Source organism: Hakea prostrata, chromosome 2 (assembly GCF_041222555.1).
Source record: "Hakea prostrata isolate BN-2017 chromosome 2, UWA_Hpros_2, whole genome shotgun sequence".
Lineage (NCBI taxonomy): Eukaryota > Viridiplantae > Streptophyta > Magnoliopsida > Proteales > Proteaceae > Hakea > Hakea prostrata.
Genome location: NC_142601.1, coordinates 16,703,272 through 16,727,735, shown reverse-complemented (window position 1 = coordinate 16,727,735; position 24,464 = coordinate 16,703,272). Strand labels below are relative to the sequence as shown.

General features: G+C 37.3%; 1 protein-coding gene across 4 annotated transcripts; it reads right to left on the bottom strand.

Annotated features, from left to right (window-relative positions):
* Window positions 1-904: 904 nt before the first annotated feature.
* LOC149023892 (protein FAR1-RELATED SEQUENCE 5-like) lies at window positions 905-16,549 on the bottom strand. 4 transcript variants are annotated; one of them, XR_016171575.1, is made up of 7 exons: window positions 16,256-16,549; window positions 15,467-15,539; window positions 13,652-13,723; window positions 2,364-4,502; window positions 2,227-2,268; window positions 2,076-2,138; window positions 905-1,984 (listed from the first exon to the last, which is right to left on the bottom strand). XR_016171575.1 is itself a non-coding variant. In XM_089144351.1 (4 exons), exon 4 carries the CDS (start codon window positions 3,605-3,607, stop codon window positions 2,633-2,635), a length of 975 nt encoding a protein of 324 aa, XP_089000477.1. In that variant the 5' UTR covers window positions 3,608-4,502; window positions 13,652-13,723; window positions 15,467-15,539; window positions 16,256-16,549; the 3' UTR covers window positions 905-2,632. The 4 variants fall into 4 exon arrangements, 1 of the variants encoding a protein (XP_089000477.1); XR_016171576.1 differs by having other exon boundaries at window positions 2,076-4,502; window positions 6,051-13,723; XR_016171574.1 differs by having other exon boundaries at window positions 2,076-4,502.
* Between the last annotated feature and the right edge of the window lie 7,915 nt (window positions 16,550-24,464).

The following is a 24,464-nucleotide window of genomic DNA, read 5'->3' as shown; positions in this document are numbered from 1 at the left end:
CACACGCGTATTTTTAAGTTTACCAGACGGTCTACCGTCTCATTCAGACAATTGACCGTCTAATTGTCTGTCAAAATCCAGTAAGCCAGACGGAGATTCCGTCTGGCATTTTTAGCGAGATGGTCCACCGTCTCAGGAGACGGTCGACCGTCTCAATGCTGAACTGAGAGTTTGCCTGTTCTCCTATTAAATTTTATTGCCATGTTATATTGCAGCTGAGTTTGACTCTTCCCTTGTTTTTGTGTTACTTAGGCTGTACTTTTCCTTGATGAAGAACCAACCACCTGAATTTTTTCTATTTTCCAATATTTAACTGGATTGTGAATTCTGTTGGAGGCAAAAATTGTGATCATTGCTGCCTTTAACTTTGTTTAATTATCAGACAGGGTAGAACAGTAAGGCTTTCAATTATGAAGAAGATACCCCAAAAATATATTCATTTCTTTCAATCTTACCATGTAATTATTAGTCTAGAGCCCATCTTGCTTGATCTCCAAACCAGATTTGGGATGAGAGCATGGTTGGATGTAAGTAGAAGTAAAGCAATCACTATAAATTTATATACTGTGTACCTCTTTTATCATTTAATGGAAGATGAATGTCTTGGTTGGAATCTGTCCAGGCATGCCATGTAGAAACACACACACATTGGTTCCAAAGATTACAGTGAGAAAGGACAAGGATTTCTGTTTTTTCATTCCCAAATATGGCTTGAGATAGTAGGGAAAGTAATTAAATCTTTCTAGACTTTGGATAATTTATGCTCATATTATCATTGATCTGGTTGGTTGGTTGCTTGCATTTAACAGATACTTTCAGTACTCCTTGCTACAGCTGGAGCAGTCATGTCCAGCAGAAATTTTGATAACTCCTTCAGCAACAACCATCAAAGAATAGGCTTGGTTCTTTATGGTATCATATGGTTGGAAGTCATAGTTGGATTCTTCAGGCCTCAAAGGTAAATTGACTGATTCCTCAATATTAAGAGGATGAAAATAGTGATGACTCACCGAGTGTGGCTTTATCTTCTTATGTGACAATGTGTCTGTGGGTTGGTGGCATCTTAGAGAGAGAGAGAGAGGACAGCAAGCTTCTCTAACTTCATTTCCCCCTCTGTACACATGAACTAAAGGAAGAAGTGTGTGGTATTTTGCTCACTGTGTACTTGGAACTGGAATCTGTTTGTTGGGGATCATCAACATATACACTGGGTTACAAGTATCAGGTATAGCAGAAGACAATGAAAAGTACAAGACTTTGGACTCTGCTTTTCACTGCTGAGGTATTCTCCATTGTTCTCCTGTATCTGTTATAAGACAAGTGGGAATATATGCATACACATGAAGTAATATTAAGTAATGAAACCACCATGCCCACTGATCAAAGAAGAGAAGATTGTGCTCAACATCAATTGGAAAAATAATTGCTCAACTGCCCAGAAATTTGGGGAGTGGGATTTGGGATGCAAATTTGAGGATTTTCTCCATTCAAAAGGATCAATCAGCCCCATTTGAGTCCAAAAATAGTGATGACTGTGTGACATTTTGTTTAAATGTATATTGACAATTAAGTTAGAAATAATATGAGACATATCCTGTACAAAAAACACATGAGTTAAAATGCTGAGTCAATTTGAGCAAACATCCACTGTGATGCTCATTGAAATCTTAAACTGAAGAGTTACATTGTTGTATATTGACATATGTCCCTTATTGTTTTATACAAACTACTACCACTATCCATAAAAAAATTGTAGGGGGAGAATTTGTTTTAATATGAAGCTCATGTGACCGCAAACTGAAACTGAGAGACTCGTGCTGCGTCCTCACTCAATAAATTCTCTGTCAGCAACACCACCATGATGACAGCAAGCTTTCTATCAGTCAATGTGCACCCTTGAAGACTGTGTCAAGCACACATGCTCAGACCGCTGATAACATTCTACTCCAAACCTGAGTGGTGGCCTTTGGAAGCCACCTACTTCCTATATAATCCAACAACAAATATGAAGCATGGTATCAATTTGAAATTAAAATAAATAAGAAATACAAAAACAGCTTTGTACATGCACTTACATTACTACAATAATGATCAGAACCGTCACCAAGATGTACTGAATTTTAGGAGGAAGGTACATGCTGTATAATCCAACAACAAATCTCTAAGAAAAACAAAAACAATTTAAATAAATGAACAATATAAAAAGAGATCCATTAATGCATTTACCTTAGTTGAAGAATGATCAGTAGTTACACCAAGTTGTACATGCTATATAATCCAACAACACATAATAGGTAAGATAAATTGTGCAATGATGTAAATAAGATGTACAATACAAAAGTAACTGATTGAAATGTAGTTACCTGAGTTGACCATGTATTATAACCGTCAAACATTAACAAATAATTAGACTCTGGCAAAGTAACTTCAATGGAGCCCTGTCCTTCCACTAGCTTGATAGACCTCTTTTTTTTAGTTTTTTCATGCCAAGGCTTCATTCTTTTTTCTGATCCCCTTTTCTGAGACTCTTTTGCTCTTAACTGAAAATTTCGGTAGGCTTCACCACTTTGTTCAGACTCATGCTCAGTAGGTTGCACAGCGTCTACATCTTCAAGATCCTTGACAATCCCATTTAGATGCTTACATAGTATGTTATAACCAACTCCCATTTCACATGTTGCTTAATGACTTTCAAAAATGTTGGAGTAATCAGCCTACTACGCTGTAAGCAACTAAATTGTCCATCCATTTGACTTGCCTCCCCTTCTCCACTTGTCCTGTCAACTTGTGACAATTCTCGTACTGATCTTCTCCATCTCACCAAATAATATTTTGTCTGAATGCACATGACTTGGAGATAATTGAACACTCTTAAGATATGGACACACAAGATCCCAACACTCTCAAACTTCTTACAACTACATGTTAGGCTTTTTTCAACTGTATTACGCAATACTCTGTATGCCTTCCCCGTATAGTGACCAGTTGCATCTGCCTTCAAAATCACATATTCAACATAAATATTTGAGACATTTTGGCTGTTGATACCGTGACTATCGACCAACTCAAACTCCTTCAAAAATTCTTTGAATATAGTTGGAGTGTATAACTGGTAAGCTTGAATCAACATAGGTTTCGATGAATGTGCACCCCCAAGAACCTCATTCCGAGCATCAAATTCTTTTTTCACTTCATTTGCACGTTTTGCCTCCACAACATCATTGAAATGTCTCATAAACCTTAAAAGATCAAATTTACATCCAAGACATTGTTTCAAATCAGCATTCAAACTTTCAGCCAACTGTGTGCTCCTCACCTCTAGTGTGAAACAGTCCTTCATGTAACAACAAACCCATTGTTTTCTTATTTCATATGTTCTATCTAACCAACCCGTGTTTACAACCCCATGATTTTCTCTTAAATTCTTCCATGCATATTCAAATTCCTCAACTTCTATATAATTGTATATGCATTTGTAGAAAACTCGGGAGAACTGTGACTTCTCACTCATCAAATATCCATGGTGTTTCTTTGCATTTTGCCAGAGATGCCAAGTGCACAATGCATGGACTGTAGTAGGTGCAACCTCAGTTAGTGCCCTTGCCATTGCAGCGTCCTGGTCGGTGAAAATTATGTTAGGCTTCTTTTCACCATTAACTCAAAAAAAAGTTCGAAATTACCATTCAAATGACTCAGTTGTCTCATCATAAAGTAAGGCAGCTCCGAAGATAATCATAGTCCTATGATGATTAAATCCCACAAACAAAGCCAACGGTCTATTTTCTTTGTTTGTGCAGAAAGTAGTATCAAACACAACTACATCACCAAATAGTTGATAATCACATTGCATCTGTGGATCAGCCCAAAATATATTTGTCAACTTATCCTCATTGTCCATCTGTATAGAATACACAAATGCAGGGTTTAAATTGCGCTAATTGTCTAAATAAAGCATCAAGCTCCCCGCATCCCCAAATGCCAAATCACGCTGCCGTTTTCTATTCAAATAGTTTTGCAAATCTTTCTTTGTGAAACTTAGATTTTCATGACCCCCTGCTTGCAAACACATCAAATTATATGTCAATCTTGTCCTCATCCCAGTTCTGTCTGCCATTTCTATATCTATGCTGTGAGTAGTTGATATTGCACGCTGGGAGCGCAACAAATGTGCAGCTTCTTCAATCTGAAGAACATGATTATGTTCATCACAAAATTTATCAACACATATTCGTCCATCATTATCTAATTTTATAATCATCCTTGCTGAACAACCAATTCTAGTCTCAGGACGTTCCCGTTAGGCATCCACTTCTTTTTCTCTTCGGTGTCTTTTACTACAGACAAAACATCGTTGCACGATGACAGTCTTATCAGTCGTGCTCCTGTGCAAATAACTCTTTCGAATACTGAACCCAGACATACGCTCATACTTATTATAGCAATCATACGCTTCTTCAAATGATATAAATTTTATGCCACATCGAAGAAAGTGTGAGGGTTCACTGCGAAGACACATTTATTTATAAAATTTAGGTTAGTGAAAAACAGTAAAGATTAGTCAACAACAAATATGAAGCGTTAAGGTACATAATGAGATGAGAACAGTTTAACACATATGTCATGGTTTTGTGATCTAGTCATATGTAATCAAATCGATGACAGTTCTTACAACCAAATTCAGCTTTCTTAGCACATGAATTAACATACTCAGCATTGATCAATCTTGTATTTCATGTTGGAGACTACCACAGCAGCCCATAATAACTTCAATCATTAAGTTATAATTTAAGCTTTGTTTTAGTTAGATCAACCCTAGTGAATAACTTGAAAAAAATTAAACAAATATAAAATGGATCAACAAATGAATGAGTCGGATGAAGAGTAATTCAAAATGTGTAACCCAAGAATTGACATATATGTGGACTTGAAGCTTGAAGACATTATGTATCGTTGAAAAGAAAGGATCGGACAAAACCAAGATCAAGAGGACCAACTGCACTTGGGACACCTCTGGGTACATGTGTAACCAACCACACAGTCATGGATCAACTCCAATTTACTCTTACGGAGACAAAAATTATGACCAACTAACTTGAATGGCATTTGAACTGAAATAAGTAATTTACTACTGAAATGCAGTTAACAAATATGAAGTCCTACTAAATTGTTCTTTTGTGACTATCTATTTAGCTTTACATGAAAACAACCCCAAATGAATCACATGCTGGTTGGATTTTACAATTCTGAGTTTTCTCTAGTTATTCTTTTTTATTTTCAATCATATAATTTGGCTATTATTCCAATTGAAGGAACATTGAGTAAAATGGAAAATACAAATAATAGACGAATTACTCCTCACAATAACCTTCTGACTAAAATGTGTTCAAAAAAATTTATGAATTATGAGAAAATGTAAGTACAACAGTAGAAGCAGAATTAAGCTTGGTAATATATATTAAGGGGGGAATTGAATGAAGGAACAAGAAGAACATGATCCAGGATAAAACCAGAAACAATGTCAGAGTACCAATATGAGAAATGGGAGCAATAGAGCCATTAGGGTAAAGTTATTAGTAAAGAATAATTGCAATATGTAAATTAAGTGAAGAAAGAGGCATGAAAGGCATTGTACTTAGTTGCACTAGAATCGAAAATACAAGTAGAGGGAAGATGTGGAAAATTTACCGCCATGACTAATAAATGATAACTAGTAGAATCATAAGAGGAGTGCATAAATGCAGTAATTGAATCGCCAGTGGCTGCATCATAGTTATAAGGATGCACAGTGCAAACATCCATTGAATAATATTGTGAAGCCAACCATTGCAGAATAGACCGTGGATCAAATTCCTAGGTTGATGATAGCATGTTGATCGCATATTATCAAACAATTTGTGTAAAAATGGTTGTATTCTCTATACAATAAGAATGCAATTTAGACATAAATGTTTCCTAATCTATTCAATAAAACTTGTAAAATTTGACTAACGTTTTCACAACGCAGCTACTCGTTAGAGGAAACAATTTTGAAAATAAAGGATCGGACTCACCAAATGCACCTCTTGACTGTCACAGCTGATCAACCTTTGTTGCACTCATGCGATGCTTCAAATCTGAAGCTCAAAAGGGATATTCAGATTCGATTGGGGGGTACTTCAAGAATAGTGAGGGAGAAACTTCATTTGTACAAAAAAGATCAGAGACTTATTTGTGTCGAAGTTTCATTGAAATCGAGAGTGAGAGATGGAAAACCATAAAGCTTCAACGAACTGTGTTGCTTCAAAGAAAGAAAAAGAGAGTCAGACAACCAAAAACAGACCTTCAATCGATTCAAGAGAGAAAGATAAACCATGCATTTGCAGTAGACAGAGAGAACAACAAAGCTTCAACTCAGACATAAAACTTACCTGAGTTGCAGGCTGGTTCACATGGAGTATATTTCGCGCGGAATAAGTGCCATTTCAATTCGCGCGCCTTTCTTATTTAGAAGACAATGTTTTGAAACGTTAAGATTGGTTGATTACCATTTGAAGCAATCGTATGGTCTATAATGAGGCTTATAGACAATTTTCATAACTGGGCTGGGCCTGGGCCTGGGTCTCACAATTAGTTTTGGATTTTAATCAAGCCCATATTTACAAGACAATGTACATATGTGCTTTGTCAATACTAGCACTCTTGTAATTGCCAATAACCTCTATTAGGTCGACTCTCAACAGCACGAAGGATCTTCTTCACCAAAAATCATATGCGAACAGAGGTGCCTTTCATTCATTTCACTCCCAAAAGCCCCAACATCAAAAACCGGTTGCAGAGGAGCGCAGGGTTTCATTTGTTTGGAAGCATATCAGCAACCTATCTCTCTACCAAGAGCCGAAGCCTTGTTGTGCAACCAAATCCTTGTCTCTGCAACTGATCTCTCTTCAACCGAAGCGGTCTGCAACCCACTTCTTCATCTTCCTTCACTGTGAGTGGAGGTAGGAATTTGTGTGTGTGCTTTTACTTAGAGTTCAAGCTCGTGGATACTAGACAATTTTGCAACATTCAATGTATATTTTTTCCTTCCCTGTAGATGATCTGCTAAAACCGTCTGTTTTTCTGCTAGTGTTGTTGGAAATAAGTGATTCCTTTTTCCTTTATCTTTTTAGTTTATGGGTGCTTGATTAGAACAGTGGGGTGGATGGAGACTGAAAACAGGGGACCAAAAGAAGCCCCACCTAGGGCTGCTGCCAGCACCACTTGAATAAGTTGACATTGTCCATACTTGGGTTTTTTTTTTTCTTGTATGCATTTTGTGATTTTCAATTGTGCAGTAGCAGTTTTGTGATTCTGTCCAATCGCAGGTGCAGCCTAGTCCCTTAATAAGTTTCATTTAAAATCAATTTATGTTTCTAAGGTGAAACAAATGAATTTGGGTTCTACTCCATGTATAGGTCTGACTTATTAAGATCTACTTAGTTGCTGCTTTCCATTTCATTTTCTACTCCTGGTATGTTTAAGGGTTCTAGTCCCATTTGAACTCCTTTGTTATTGTCATAAATTAAGGGCCGTTGGTCCCTTTAGGACCAACTGGAATCTGGAATATAAGAAAATATAAAAACTCACAAAGGTGCAATTAGGCCAGGATAGGGTGTTGACTAGAACAGGGGCTGACGGCTTTCATCCTGTTATGGTATTAAACAAGGTCTGGACATGGACTTCAATGGAACTATTCGGCAGAATAATATGAAGTCTAAAACCATTGGACGAGCTCATTAGTACGCTTGATGAGTGGAGTTGGGTTATTTGGGCTGTCATGTCAACTTGGACTTTAGGAGTCTGGTATTGGTTCCAAGATATGATGGTCTGGTTGATTAGTTCAGTATCAATCTGAGTGACTCTTATAGGGAAGCAACAGGGCTGGGAACTTTTGGCTAATTTAGTTTCTGAAAATTTGAATAATTCTAGTTTCTATGCAAGTTAAAGTCTTCAATTGAATCTAGTGTGAATCCTGCGGGGAAGATTCTGCTGGCCTATTAGTTTGTATAGTGTAATCCTGAATCAAACCTTTTAGGGTGGGCAATTTGTTTTGGTTTGGTTTAACCAAGTACTTAATTTGCTCCTTTAGGCTGTGCAAGGCAAGTTGTTTTGCTAATCATGCCTTTCTATTGTTATGTTCCATTATTTATAGAGAACTCACAATGTCGTGTGTATTTTATGAATTTGTTTTGGATGGTGAATGGGGTGACAGTTGGAGATATATGTTGGGGTCATGACTTCGTACATGCCTTCCAAACATGGTTCCTTGTGTCGGCGATCGCCGACACGGGGCAAAAAATCGCCATGTCGCTGGGGGGCAACATGACACCCCCCAGCGACACCGAAGTAACCAGAAGTCACTTCGACGGTGGGAGGAGGAGCCTCCAGTTGTGCTTTCAGCGGCGTATCTTCGCCGGAAATGGAGGAATACGTCAAAGTGACTCTTGATTTCAAGGATGACGACACCATTATTCTCCGGAGAGTTGAACCTGTTGGAGTTCTTGATATCGAATCGGCCCCTGGAAATGGATTTCACTCGCCATCGATGTCGAGGTCGTCGACGTTGATGCGAAATACGTCTAGTCGTATCTATGCTTCGAGGATCCACGGACAACTAGTTAATTGTTGGTCCTTCTCCATTAGCTCCTTTGAGTGAGGGAGAGACAGATCAGAGCTATAGAGCTTGGTTTTCAGAAACAAATTTAAGATCGCAGGAACTCACTGAACTTCTCGACGAAGAACGCTGTTGGGTCCGTGGGCGGCTGTAAGGCGCCTGGGCTACAATTAGCAGCGTCAAAGATGAGACAATTCTCTCAGAGATTCTCATGGGGCCGTGGAAAATCCCTTTCTGCATCGCAGACTGCTGCTGCTGCTGCTTCTTCTTCTGGAATTGATTTTGTTCTTGCAGCTTGTGATATGCGAAAACAGAGAGCTCAACTCGATCGTACTAAATCTAGAGCTCAAAAAGCTCTGTGGACTCCGATTCATTAGCAATCGCAAAGGTGGTGATGGATGGACTCAGGTGGAGCAGAACTTTGAGAAGCTCGCTAAAGACGGTTACCTTCACCGCACAGATTTTTGACAATGCATAGGTTTTCTACCTTTCCTTTCACTCTTCCGAATACATTAGTATATCGCCCGACTTTTGGCGACATGTCGCCCGAGTCGCCGTGTCGCCAGGGTCCGACACGGCGACACGGGCCGACATGCCGAACCTTGCTTCCAAATCTCTCATACACATTTACTTGTTTGTATATTTATTCATCTAAATCCACCTGATTTCTCACTCTTTAAGTGGGTTCCTTTATTCAAGAAAATTATGGTTCTTTTTTGTTTCTCCTTCTGAACATTTGGCTTTCATCCAATTATTCATTATTTGCATTGTTGAAATTTCCATTTTCGAAATGTGTTTGCTTACACTAGTTGGTATTTGTTGTGATTGACAGCTCATCATGTCTCGCTGCAGATGCGTTCTGTCCAAGGCGGTGCAACGTCCTCTACAGACCCTCCTCCTCGCCCATCCAAAAATCCACCCCCTCCAAGAAACAGTAGCCTAGACAAGTGGTTTAGGGATACAAAAGCCAAGAATACATTTAACAAGTGTAAGGCCCGAAGCATTGAGCAAGGGACATCGATTGACCTTGATGACTTCTCTAAATTTCCCATCCAGGAATTGTTCGAAGCCATGGGCTGGGATCCCATGCTCCGTGCCACAGAACTCACCTACTCCAGACTTGTCCGTCATTTTTATGCCAATCTTCGCTATAAGGGAGAAGGTGCAAACTTGACAGTCAACTCCTATGTAAAAGGGGTGTACATTACTCTCTTACCATTCATTCCTTCTACACCCTGTTTCAAATCTCTACTGAGGGGGAACTTCGTTTCTGGACTTACAAGGGTACCCCACCTGAGGATGTTGATATAGATGATGTCTATAAAAGTCTTCTACCCCATGGACACCCGCCTACCTATTACAAAGAAATTAAAGAAACCCAGTTTACTGAACTAGCTAAAGCCGTCAGCAAAATCACTCAACGGAACCTAGTTCCAAAGAAGGGACATCGGTCTAATAAGCAAAGTGTTGGCGACTACGAAAATTACCTTGAGGATCCCTCGAGTGGTCTCTCTTGTTACCAGGATTAGCCCTACTGTGGAGTGGGAGCGTCTGAGCGTAATTGATAAAGTCTATGTTTATGAGGACATCCTTTATAAAGTAGAAAAGATTTTAGTTTAGTTAGATTATATCTTTCTTTCTTGTCTTTAGAATCAGTTGTAATCCCTTTGATTTTCGAACTACATTCCACTGTACTCGTGGAGTGAGATTCCGCCTCACTCTACTTTTGATTTATATATCTATTGGTATCTTTTCCACACTCTGATGATTATCTCGCTACTTTACTTTGATTCATTTGAATAATATTTTTAACATTGATTTAGTCTTGTTCTTGATTATATTGTTGTGAATGTGGGAGGTTGATTTTACTAATTATTGGATCTTGTGGACTGTGGATCACACACTCGGGTATGCCATATAGGGTACCGGCTGGGTGGATGTGACACATCAATTCTCCAACAAGAGTCATAGGTATATAGAGTTAGGGGATATGAAGTCAAACAGCAGCAAACCATACATGTACTCTCAGAAGTCAGAAGTGGAGGTGATATGAGTGCATAATGAAACCTTCAAGCCTAAACCCTACCCATCAAACCTAACATTTTGGACAACCATTAATAACCTTTTTCTTTTCTGCCTTTGGGAAGCTGAATAGTGAAAACTGAAGAATCATAGAGTAGGCTTCAAAAGCCTAACCTAAAGCCATTGATCGATCATGTGTTGTGTCATTCCCTTCACTAACAACTTTACGTACTGAAGTAACTGAGTTTTGAATGAACACACTTCAATGAACATGATGAAGTAATTATCTTGCAAATGAAATCTTCTCTTGCAGACTTTCAATCTTTGACTTATCTTGTGTGAAATATCAGGAAAATGAAAGTAAAAAGAATCTCAGCTACGTGTGTGTGGTTATTTGGCAATGGATGAGTTTAAGCAGGAACTTTACTCGTTAGTTCAAATGGAAATGAAGAAAATTGGTTGTGAATCTTGTGACCTAATGGCGTGAAATCCAAGGAAATTCAGAGAAGAGAGTTTTTCTTGGGATAGAGAAGCAGAGAGGTTTCAGCCATTCTGGTAGGGGACACTAAATAGGCTGAAACAAGGAAAGGCTACGATACGAATCCTATCTAAGTACGGCAGCACCCAGAGCATAGCAGCCCATGGAACCCAATTTGCTAGGGTCCTGCGCAATCTCAAACAAGGAAATGCAGGGAAAACGTTAGCCAATCCAACCAAGAACACCGGTTATGATTGATGGTATGAAGTCGACTTGATTGTAAGATTGAAGAATGACAACAGAAACTCAAACATTGTGGAAAATTCTCCACTAAGGCACAAAACCACACCTTCGAAGAATTGCACTTCCGTATGAATCCTATCAAATGTAAAAGCATAGACAAAAGAGATTGGGAGAAATGATGGATACCAGAATTTGAAGGATATCGCCTAGAACAAGAGGATTTGAGGCTGACCTAGAACAAGAGTTGGGGCTTTTGATTTTGAAATGAAACACGAGTTCAACTCGTCTTCTCCTCTGCTTCTTCTTCTTCCAATGACAAACAGATCTTCTCGAGCTTCTCCAAGATGCGATCAACGGAAGCGAGTTCATTCTCAGGAGGGCTTGTTGTTCTTCTTCTTCTCCAGATTTTCAGAGCTCCAAATCGTAAAATGAGTTGGGCAGGGTGAAAGCCATGGGTTTAGGGTATTTTCAAAACATTTTGAAAAGCAAAATTGAACTGCTGGTTTTGGTTTTTGAATTTGTATATACATATTTTGTATGTTGTGTTTTTAAAACGTATTAACCACACTTGTATGGAATACCAATACTTCAATTACATAAACCACTCAAACCGCCCAACTCGGACCGCTGGTTTGTCATTGGACCGAACCATTAGCAAAAACCAAGCATTAAAGGTGTGTTTATATTATTTTAATGGAATGATGAAGCCACGGCTGGCTTGACCGTCAAGCGCATTAATTGCGTTTGACAGTAGCAAAATTGCATTTTAATTGGACGAGCTTGGAGGTCAAACTCCTGGGTTACAAGTTAAAATGGGCAAAAATAAAGTATCACTATCCTTTGGATGCAACGTCGTGTGGGCTACAAAATAGCCAATCTGAAGCTTCAATTGAAAAGAAAATACTATTTACTGCAATCAAATTTGGAGAATCTACAATCCATTTCTTACCTTTTAAACACTAGCAAAATATCACGTGCATACGCATGTGGTTTTCATTATTTCTTTAGGACCTGTTTGGTTACATGAATCCAGAGATTTGAAATCTCTGGATTCATGAATCTGAGAATTATACCTGTTTGGTTGTAAAAATCTATAGATTCATGAAATCTAGAGATTCACCTTTTTGCACTAAAAACGTGAATCTGTAGATTTATGGGTAAGGGGTGAAATCCAGAGACTTCAAAAAAGCTATACATTTGCACATTCACAAAAATCACGTCGATCAAATAGTTTTTTAGGATGAATCCACAGATTTAATTCCACAATCAAACATTTAATTCTATAAATTATGACTCTATAGATTTGAAATCTATAGAATTGAAATCTCTAGATATTTGAAATCTCCAGACTCAATTAACCAAAAAGGCCCTTAAATAATTTAAATATACAATGTTTCTTTTAGAACGAGAACAAGGTTAAGTAATCCTTTTCTTCTTTTATGGTTCTAAATTTTTAAATGTTTATGAGTTATTAATGTTGATTGATGTGATATTTGTTAAGGAATTACCTTTTATTCTTCCTTTTTCTAAAGGTGTTTCTCGAAAATAAAATATTAGGCAGATTTTTGGGTTGGGATGAAATATAGCAAGCATTTTTTTGTTGTGAATAATATTTATATGAGAGAAATAAGGGGAGGCGGCGAAGAGACATAAGGGTTGAGGAAAGGGGGTGTCAATTGAAGACGTGTACCTCTTAAGAGAACTTGTCAAGGATAGGTGGGTCATTTTGTTGGTGGCATAATTCAAAAAATATTACACAAAGGTGGCTTGAAAAGGTTTATTTAACGAGAAAAAGATATGTTGTTTTGGAATAAGGTTATTTTGGTCCAATGAAATGTTTGCACATGAATAAATGTAAATGCACTACATTAGAATCAAATAAACAAATCCACATTCATTAACATCCTTACAAGACTTGACTCTGTGATCTAAGTACCTAAACACTAATGTACTGAAATGAAGTAAACGAAAAAATCAAGCAATAAATTTGAAAAATTACTCATTTTTAAAATAAGTCTAGCCCAATAATCTTCTATAATGCTCCTTTTAAAGAGAATACAAATCGTATTGATCAAGACTGGGCACCTCAGTATTGTACGTGTTTCCTTTACTATATACACTATTTATACAAAGGAGTTTATTTAAATCTTTTTATGTACAAGAAAGCACATGGTTCATTTAAACCTTTTTATGTACAAAAAAGCACATACATTTTCATAAAATAAAAATCACAAACAATCATATTCAAAAAGAATTAAGAAATGCAATATACTCACCATAATTGCCGAGACTACCAACTCCAAAGAGACTCTATTCTAAGCACCAATATGAAAGAACTTGACTATTCTCTGCAATAATATAAACTCTATTAGCTACATCAATAGAATAAAGCTCGACATAAGATAAAACTAGTAGCATTCCTATGATTCTATTTCTACACAATATACCCCCATCACAAGGAACCAAAAAAAAAAAATTAAATTAAAAGCCATCAAGAAAACTAACAAAGACAAGGCAAAATGAAATTTCTCATTCTTAAGGTAAAATTTGAAGGTAAAAAATGAAACTACAACTTGATAAGGACCAGTTTAGACCATACCAAAAATAAACGAGTCAATCTCAAAATTCTCTAAAAATCAATTATGGTGACTGAAAATATGAAATTCAATCCATACCTCAACATAATCTAATTTTAAATTTTCAAATTCATGCCCCAAAATTCCAATTGCACTACAATTTCCTTGCACAGAAGTTCCAAAAGTCCATAACAGATAGATGCTCCTCCAACCCATTTTTGACACGAAAATGGACCATCCACTTTCTTAGGAATGAGCAATATGTGTCAAGGTTAGACCTACGGGTTAAAATATGGGAGATATAAAACATTTTATTTTGATTTACTCTCTAACCTTGGATAATGTGTTGCATGAAAAAAAGACTAATCTTGAAAGCCCCAATTCTAGGGGAGAAAAAAGAAGAAAAAAGAGACTAATCTTGAAAGCAACACTACCACGACACGAAGCCAACAAAAATACTTTTTTGAATTTGAAGAGTTTATATATACGGGTGGGGGAATATTAATAATATAGGTGCCGCCTAAGGGTGTCAATCAATACAATTTCAGTAATTCGGTACGGTACCAACTTTGAATAGTGAAAATCGGATCCGTACCGTACCGAATTTAAACAGTACGATACGATTTCGGTATTTACAAAAACGGTTCGGTACGGTTTCGGTATTAAATCGATACGGGAAAACGGCTTAAACACGGTACCTAGTGCGGTACAATTGTGGTACGAATGAACTTATATCACTTTGGTTATTAGTTCATTAAGATCCTAATGAAATTGTGATCAACCAATCAATATAATTTGAAGTTAACATAGATAAAGCAAATAAATCTAATTAATAGAGACAAAACAAGTAAATCTAAGGAGATGAGTGAATGATGAAACAAAAAATTGAAATAAAGAATTACAGATAAGGAAAAGTGTTTTAGTTGTAAAATTACAATTTATATCTCTTAATTTGGTACGGTACCAATTCGGTACGGTTTCAGTACGTACCGACGGTATGAGTACCTAAAACCGTAACCGTAATGAAGAAATTCGGTTTCAGAACGTACCGTACCAAATTTTGAATGGTACGGTACGGTGTGGTTTTAGACAGCGCGGTTCAGTACACAATTGACACCCTTAGTGCCGCCAAAAGGGTGCGAACTTAGGACATCCCTGTGGGAGGTTGGGCTTTTGACCGCTCTACTAATCTAACAGAAATACTTTCTCTTTCTTACAACAGCCATCCTTTTGAAGCCTTCAAATGGGACTCTTGACACATTTCCATTAGAGTCTCATAGGATGATACTAACAAATAATCCAAAACCAATGAAATGGAATTTTAGTATACATCTGAACCGTAGATCTTTGTAGTCCCAATGGAGCCTCGATGATGATCCGTATTCCCATTGCCCATTTTCCGATACAGGAAGAAGAATGGAAGGAAAAAAGAATTCGTAATAAGGTCAAGAAAATGTGCCTTGCGGTGCATATATACCAAAATGGCTTCGCACCAAATAAATGAAAAAACGTTACCTATGCTGCAAGGGACTGAAGAGAAGCACCTTGCGTTTTCATCTCAACCTCACAGTCGGTCTCCTGCAGTCCACTTTAGAAGAAGAAAAAAAATGAACTTTTGAACAGAGAATCATAACAATGTAATAAAATAGCAATCCAGAAGAAAAACAAAACATCGTACAGGTCACCACAGAAAGCACAAGCAGAGGAGAGGAGAAGAAGAAACATAGAGGAAATTTTATCCGCTGGACCAGAAATGCCCATGAACAAAGAACATATTCCCAAATTTATACATATTCTGGAATCAGAAAGAATCATAACCCTCAGAGCACCCAGCCGGAGACAAATTTCTCTGCCCGGCTCCTTCGCCGGAACCATAGCCATAGCCAGAGAATGAACGAAGAAGACCGAAAAAAGCTAAGGAATGAAGAAAAAAAATGAAAAGCCACTTTTTTCAATTCTTTCAAAACTTCAAACGCATATCCGCAGAAAATGTAGAAATCTCGATGCAGAAGAGAACAAGATCAACATACTTTTAAGGCTTCAGTAAGGACTGAAGAACGCCAAAGATATGATCTCAGAGTTGATGGATCCTCAAGTACTCTCTAAGATCGGCGACAGAAGACAAAATTTCGCAAATTCATCAAAAGTCCAGCCGGGAAACGCAAAAAACATAACCGTAATGCTTTTCAAGAAATTAAGATTAACAATACCACGAACTCACAAAGAAAACTCGACAATGCAGGTTTAGCAAGAGTAAGATCACAAAGCAAAACAATGTCAGAGATGCAGAGACGAAGGAAATACCTGGTAACAAGCCACGAAGCTAATGGATGGTAATCAGAAAAACGAAAAAGAGATGAAAAGGTTCAGATATTTTCTTGGTCCACAGAAATAAGTATGAGAAATTTAGCAGAGATGAGGCAGAGGAGAAGACACGAGGGTATGGAGATTTAGGCAAACTAAGACGTATCGAAGAGAAAGAAACCCCAACTCTCGTTTTAGGGTTTCTGAAAGATTTTGCTTTTCCCTTCTCCCAAAGCTGGGAAGCATTAAAGAGTGAACGGGTACAGTTGAGTATGAAGTGAGGGGAGAAAATCCTCATAGGAATTTTATTTTTTTTAAGCATATTGCACCAGCAGCTAAAATGAAGGCCTTAACGCACTTAACACCTCCACTTTATGACTAAAACATGCAGAGATTTGGCAAAACCCAACGATTCCACATAGGAGGTCAGAGTTCGAATTCCCTCAGAACTAGGGGTTCCGCCTGTATTAATTATATAAAAACCACCTTGAAGATGTAGTCATGGTGCTAGCAAGTTAGCCTAGATGAACTTCATTAAAAAAAAAAATTATACAGAGATTCCAAAATAGGATTTTTCTTCGACATATTTGTTAAATTTATTACTGAAAACAGCTAAATCATTGTTTATTGTTAAAAATATCCCTATAATAAATCGTGTTTGAAAGATTTTTAGTGACAAATTGGATGAATGTATCCAATGAAAATTCAATTTTGAGGTAATCTATATGATGTTTAAACATAAAGTGGAGTGTCTGTGCTTTAAGGCCTCTATTTTGAGGTATCAATGCAACTTTTTTTTTTCTTTTTCTTTTTTTTTACAGGAGAGATTTTATGCATAAGAGGATGGGTATAACATATATCCGAAAAAGTCGGTCTCATAACATATCCACTAAAAAAGGAGTTGGGATCATCTCCCAGTCGCCCGAGCCAACAACTTTGCAACCACATAATGCAGTGGGGGCCCACAGATGAAAAACAATAAACATTTTGAGAAAAAAAATCATTAATTTCACATGTGGGTCTCACTGCATTGTATGGTTGCAAAGCCATCCCAACTCCTTAAAAAGTATATGTTTTTATCACTTTGCCAACCCTGCAGTAGTACTGTGCACCGCACTTTATCACTATAATGGTAAAATAAAATATGAAATTAATAGTTGAGATTAGGTAAAGACATTTTAACTTTATCACTATAATGGTAAAATAAAATATGAAATTAATAGTTGAGATTAGGTAAAGACATTTTAAAGGTAAAAAAAACAAACTTTTTTAATATTTATTAAAAAAATCCAACTTACCCGTTTCAACTAGATTAGCTTCAAAGCTTTTTGTTTCCTTCTTCCAAACCCAACTCGTGAAAAAAAAAATAAAGAACATAAATAGAAGAAGAAATTAAAAAGCAATGAAGCGGAAGAGACAAAAGGAGGGAAGGACTGAGTCATTACCCTCCAAGGTAAGTCTAAGGAACAATCTAAAATTGCTCAAGAAGAAATAGAAAGTGGTGCAGGGAGAAATGCCATGTGATTATTACATCAAGGTTGAAGCTCTGTTCTTTCTTCTAGAGACCTCGTGGCCTCCCTAAACAAGTTTTTCTTATCTATGTAGAGCATAAAAATCCAATCATTCAACTGTGAATTAGAAAGAGAGAAAAAGAGGATTGTTAAAACCCTATACCTAGAAAAAGAGGATTGTTGGGTCCGGCCCATTAAACAATGTAGGGCCATGCTTTTTAAAATGAATAAAAAAGCAATAGGTTTTTTTGAAAACCTGCTGCAGCAGCATAGAGAGAGAGAGAGAGAGAGCAGAAAGAAAAGAGAGAGCAGAAATGGAGGGAAGAAGAAAGTGAGCTTTTCTTCGCTTTCTCCTGCGAATCCAATGGTGAAACGTTGCTAAAATGAAATGAAATTTGAAGGGAATTATTTGACACCTAGCTCTTCACATCCAACGGTCAAAATATTATTCTACTACAGTTTTTGAGAAGCCTCTCTAGTTACTTTTCTCCATTCTCTTATATTTCCATTTCTTTGATGATATGGTTGTGATTTTGTGTTCCTCTAGTATTATTTAGAGAAAGAATATTGTTTGTATACCGTTGTTGTTATCATTGATGATAGTGAAATTTTGGGTGGATTCCGATAACACTCCCTTGGTTTTTTCCCTACGGAATTTTTCATGTGAAAAATTATTGTGTCTGTTGTGGTTTGTTTGTTGAATACTTGATCTATTATTGTTGTGTTTGTTGTTTTAATTTACACTAGTATATTATTTGGCCTCCCATCAAAGTGGTATCAAAGCTTGGTTGGTAGTTGTGTAAATTAAAATGAAAAAGACCTCAAGTACTATGGTTAAGCTTAATGGATCAAATAGGCTGATTTGGAAGCCTATGATGGTAGATCTCTTATTTTGTAGAGACTTTATATGAACCTGTTAAAGGTGATATTAATCGAATATTAGATATGTCTAAAATTGAGTGGACCAAATTTAATAGGAAAACTGTTGACACAATTTGATAGTGGTTGGACATTAGTGTTTTATATCATGTTGCAAATGAGACATCGGCAAAAGAACTTTGGAAAAAGTTAGCGAGTCTCTTTGACAGGAAAACAACTAGGAACAAAGCTTTTCTGATGAGAAAGCTTGTTAATATAAAGTTGAAAGAAAATACTTCAGTTACTGAGCACTTGAATGAATATCAAAGCATAGTGAATTAGTTGAGTATAGTGAGGTTGAAGCTTGAAGATGAATTGCACGCTTTATTGTTATTGAGTTCCTTATCATATTCTTAGGAGACTTTGGTTGTATCAGTTAGCAATTCTACTTCACAGGGTAAATTATCAATGAACATGGTAACCAGTGCATTATTTAAAAGAAGAGACAAGAAGAAAGTCCATGAGTTCAAATGATGCACAAGCATTTATCACAGAGAACAAGGGAGGAGTAAAGACAAGTTTAACAAAGGTCATAGTAAAGCCAAGAGTCATGGTAAATCAAAAGAAATATCAAAATCTAAATTAAAGCAAAGAGGGGTATATGAAAAGCAATTACAGAATTTGGAAAAGGAACAAAAATGAAGGCAACAGTCAGAAGAAAGATGATGATAATAACACCGCCTCTATAACATATGATAAGGCTCTAGTTCTTCTTCCTTTTGGTGAGGATCAATGTTTGCACATGTCAGATCATTAGGTTGAGTGGGATTATTGACACAAGAGCTTCTTATCATGCTACTCGTATTAGGGAGTCTTTCACTATATACAAAGTAGGAGACTTTGGAATTGTGAAGATGGAGAACACTAGTGCCTACAATATTGTAGGTGTTGGTGATGTTTGTATAGTGCAAACATGAGCTACACACTCACTTTGAAATATATACGCCATGTTCCTGATTTGCATCTTAATTTGATCTCGGGGATTGCCTTGGATAGAAAGGATTTGAGAGTATCTTCATTAATGAATTATGGAAGCTCTGTGAAACCCAGCCCTAACCCTGACCTGGAAACCCTGTTGTTTGTAGGTCCAGTAACCCGAAGTAAGGCAAGAAGTCAGCTTTGGGCCATTTCAATAGAAGACTTGATGGCTGGAGTGGAATCCTTGAGTGTGGATGTCAGTGTCCCTTCAATGGAAATTGCACCCTGATGAAGATTGGATTAGTTGATGGACTTGGAGTGTTCTCTGTATTGGTTCGAAGGCATTTCTACCTACTAGGTATGTCACTTTAGGTGTGTGCAAAACCCCTTGATGTTTGGACTTGATCTGAGCCTTCAATTCCTTGTTTTGAAGTTGCTGTTCTGATTGGTCGACTCATTGGTCGACTGGACCAGTCGACCAATCAATTGACCAATTGATTCTGTTTTTGAAATTTAAATCGTGGTTACTCTATTAAGTCTAATCTCGAGAATACTCCACCTCATCTGCCTCCTAAGCCTCTGGAACGAGTTAGAACCCTATTCTAATCGATTCCCTTGCATCCTTGGTTGATATCTCGCAAGAACTCAAGCAATCTTCATCATCCTGCATCAAAGGTATGTGTATGATCTCTTTCCTCTCTATCTCTGGTTTTCTTTTCTTGAATATGTTCTTGATTGAGATCAGGAAGATGATGCTGCATTCTTGCAACCATCTATTCCATGATCTCATCATGTTCCTTGAGACCTATGATCATCATCATGATCTCAACCCTTGCCAGTTGAATCCTGGAAACCCTAACCCTTGAAACCTTAACCTTGTGTGGTCATCTGGAGAACCTTTGGTAATTCCCCATGAGAGGGAAACCTCTTGGGTAAAATTTATATGAACCTAAACTTTATCATTGAATGATTCTTCTTGTTAGTTTTGACTATCAATTTACCTCCCTTCATCCGGAACTCTCAACCTTTTCATGGGAGCCAAAAAGGGTGAAACCCTAATTTCTTGGGTAAAATCAAGAACCCCTATTTTGATCATGTTAGAAGACTCTCACTTTATTTTCTTTACTAGAATTGTAACTTATTAATCTTTAATTCCTTACCCTTGATCATATTATATTTTTCCTTCATAATCTATGTTTAACCTAATTAGGTTAACTTTCTGGTTCCTGAGTTGTGACCTGGAAACTTGATTTGATTAATGGTTTGTTGTCCTCTATAGACTTAGATGTTTCCATTAAAGTTTCCCCCTTATTTTGTACCCTTTTGAACCACCAAATTCGGATTCATATTCTAAAAATTCTGATTTTTGAAGGCTACTGTCTCTGTTGGTCGACTCATTGGTCGACTTGGGCAGTAGACCAATCAGTCGACCAATGGGTACAGCATCCCCATTCTTGGTCTGTTTTGATTGAATTGTGATCTTTCCTTCTATTATCTTTCCTAACTCATAGTATACACTTGTTTAAGACTCTTTCTCGGGTTTAGTCAAGGTCTTACTTGATTCTCTAAGTTCCTTTACGAATTAGAAGGTAAGGATAGTTATCTCCTTAACTACATAGATTGCTTACTCTCTGGTTTCTACTTTACGAAACTATGAGTTGTTTACTATTTGTACACTTTATATTCTGATGTACTACTGTGAGAACAGTAGCTCTTTATCATGTTTCTTTATTACTTAGACTTATGTGAGATTGCTTATTACTATATTGTTTTATGAATTGATCATGACTTTACATTCTCTTTTATATAATGAGTTGCTGATTGTATATGTCATGACTGATCTGAGACTGTGTTTGATTAAGTTTGGTTTGGGATTGGGATGTGTCCTTTTGACACTTCTGTCCTTGGACATTATCGGAAATAGTATGGGATGTTTCCTGGGTTGCCCATCGACACTTTCCCGAATCATTGGTTGTCATACCTAGGGCTGTCTAGCAGTGTTTGGTTAGGTTGTACCCCTGTTATATCAGACCTGATTCGGAAGGGTATTGAGACCGAACGACCTGTGGCAGCAATGGGGATTCACAGGCGCTCAAGACAGGTAACCAACCCGTGAGAGGACGGGAATCACATTGTGGGGGCCATGTATTGGAGGGTTGCACTTGGGCTCATGGGCGATTAAGACCGGTAACCAACCCGTGAGAGGACATGAGAGCTTCCCGTTTACCATATGTGGATAACCAATAGGGTTGATGAGTCCGTAGTCCGGGACTATTAGGACTCTAGTGGAAAGGATACCGGAAAGGATCGCCAGGGGCGAGGAATGGAAGTATTTGGACCTGAGTTGATGTAACTGAGTAGATGACTTGCATTGGGCTAGGCTTTTCCCTGACATGCGCCAGTACTTATGCCAAATGGTTGTGAGAGAGTGTGTTGACTTAACCCCCTGCCATGGTTTGTCCTGAGGGATGCCGGACCCACTACCAAAAGGCATTGTGTGTTTGACCTATCCAAAGATGTACGATGCTATGACTTAAAGCATGTCTGCCATAAAGACCAGCATACATAGAGTTTAGATGCATACATACATTACTTGTTTCATATTGCATTGCATCTTGTTATGGTTTGCTTCCATGTTATTTATGTTGTTATGGATTAACTACCTTACTGAGTTTCTTCGAAACTCATTCGTTTTGTATATTGTTTTTGTTAGACTATTCTACAGGTACTGATTACTATGGCGAACAGTACGATGAAGCGCAAGCCGATGAAGCGTACTACACGCAAGGTGTTGGCAACAATCAAGATTACTCTGATGATCCCTCAGTTGATCAAGCTGCGTACTACGATTAAAGACAACGTGGAGGTGGAGCGTTTCAAATGGATTGATGAAGTCCACTATTTTGAAGACGTTGTCTATAGAATAGAAAACCCTGATGTTTAGTTATTTCTCTTAGTTCCTTTGATTTAGTTGTTATTTCTTTTAGACTTACATTTTGTGTTCCGCTGTATTTTGTGGAGTGAGTTTCCGCCTCACTCTACTTCTTTTGATGTGATTACATCTGGTATCATATTGTTGCACTCTGATTATATTGATTATTCATTTCTTGACTTTAATCTTTTGTTTATAATATTTTAAACCTTGATTATTTCCTGTTTATGATTATGTTATTATATATGTGGGAGGATGATTTCCTCAATACTTGATCTTCGGGGCTGTGGATCACACTCTTGGGTATGCCAGTTAGGGTACCGGTTGTGAGGATGTGACAAGCTCATCAAGGGGTCATTGTGGTTCCTAGAGGAGACGTTTGTTACTCTTTGTACTAGACAAGAGTGAGAATATGTGAAGGCTGATTGAATGCAACAAAGGATGATTCCTTACCTGATCTATGGCATAGGAGACTAGGTCACATGAGTGACAAGGGGCTGCAGGTTTTGACAAAGAAGTCCTTGATTCCTCTTGCCAAATATATGTTTTTAAATTCTTGTGATTATTGTTTATTTGGGAAACAACATAGAGTTTCATTTCAACAGCATCATGGTAAGAAATCAAATTTATTAAAATTGGTACATTCTGATATTTGTGGTCCAATTGAGGTTCCATCATTAGTAGGTAATAGATATTTTATTACTTTCATTGGTGATGCATTACGAAAGGTGTGGTTGTTTTTATTGAAATCCAAAGACCAAGCATTCCATATTTTCAGCAGTTCCATGTCAAGAAAATTTTTGAGTGTCTCCACACTGATAATGGAGGAGAGTACTGATAACTCTATGAAATAGAGTTAAGCTTGGTAACTTTATACTTGAGATGGCTTGATTTAGGAGTATTTTATCTTTGTTTTAGTGTTAGTAGTCATTAGATGTTGTTTTATTGAGTCTTAACATGTTGCATCTTGTAAAGGTCATTATTGTCACTCTTGCATGAATTTCTCTTCAAATTAATGGATAAATTTGATTAACCCTCTTTCTCTTGAAAAATGTAGGTGAAGATCCATAATAGAAGGAGAACCTGTCCTTTAACTTTGCTGTAAAGCTTGCTGCAACATTACGGAGCAGAATATTCTCAGATCTAATTCAAGTGGAAATGACCAGAAGGGGCTAACTAAAGAGGACGTTATTATTGTAAATACATGATTGATCTCAGCCCTTGATCTTAGGAGAAATGTTCTAATCCTATGGCCAGATTCTACCCTAATGATTGAATGCATTTATGGAAGAAAGAGAGAGAGGGCTGAGGGAGAAGAGAAAAGGAGGTAGAACAAAATACACTGGAGAGAGAGCTGGACTCGTGCTAAGGGAGGCAGAACGAATACGTTGAGAGGAGCTGGACTCGTGCTAAAGCAAGGAGAGCTGCTGGAGAAGGGAGTTGCTGTAGAGAAGACTGGAGTTCGTGTGGAAGCATCGCAACTCCTAGTTTCTTTTCAATTTTATAACTCTATCTTCTTATTTTCTAGCTTAATGATAACTATATCTATTTCTGTGAATTTGATTTCTGTTATGGGCTAAATTTGTGTTGTGTTGGGATGATAATAGTACCTAAACCTGAATTTTGAGATGCCACTATCAAGTGTTCTTTAGTTTTACTGCAAAACAATTTATTGTCAATGAATTCAACATGTTATATATTGATTAATTTCATTTCTTGATTGATCTTTCATGAATGTTTGCTATGATTTAGTTAATTGAAAAGTTAATTGAATCTAGATGCTTGTTGAATGGTGTGGGTTAGCTTAATCTTTAATTAGATTGTGTTAATTAGTAGGTTGGATAGGAATACTCAATTACCTCACATTGCCATGATTGGGATTGGGTATAAATTGCATTCGTATTTCATTTCTTCATAGGAATATGCAGAT

What these genes read in the sequence shown, in the direction of transcription:
- LOC149023892 (XM_089144351.1), bottom strand. Translation starts at nt 3,607, where the DNA reads ATGGCAAGGGCACTAACTGAGGTTGCACCTACTACAGTCCATGCATTG.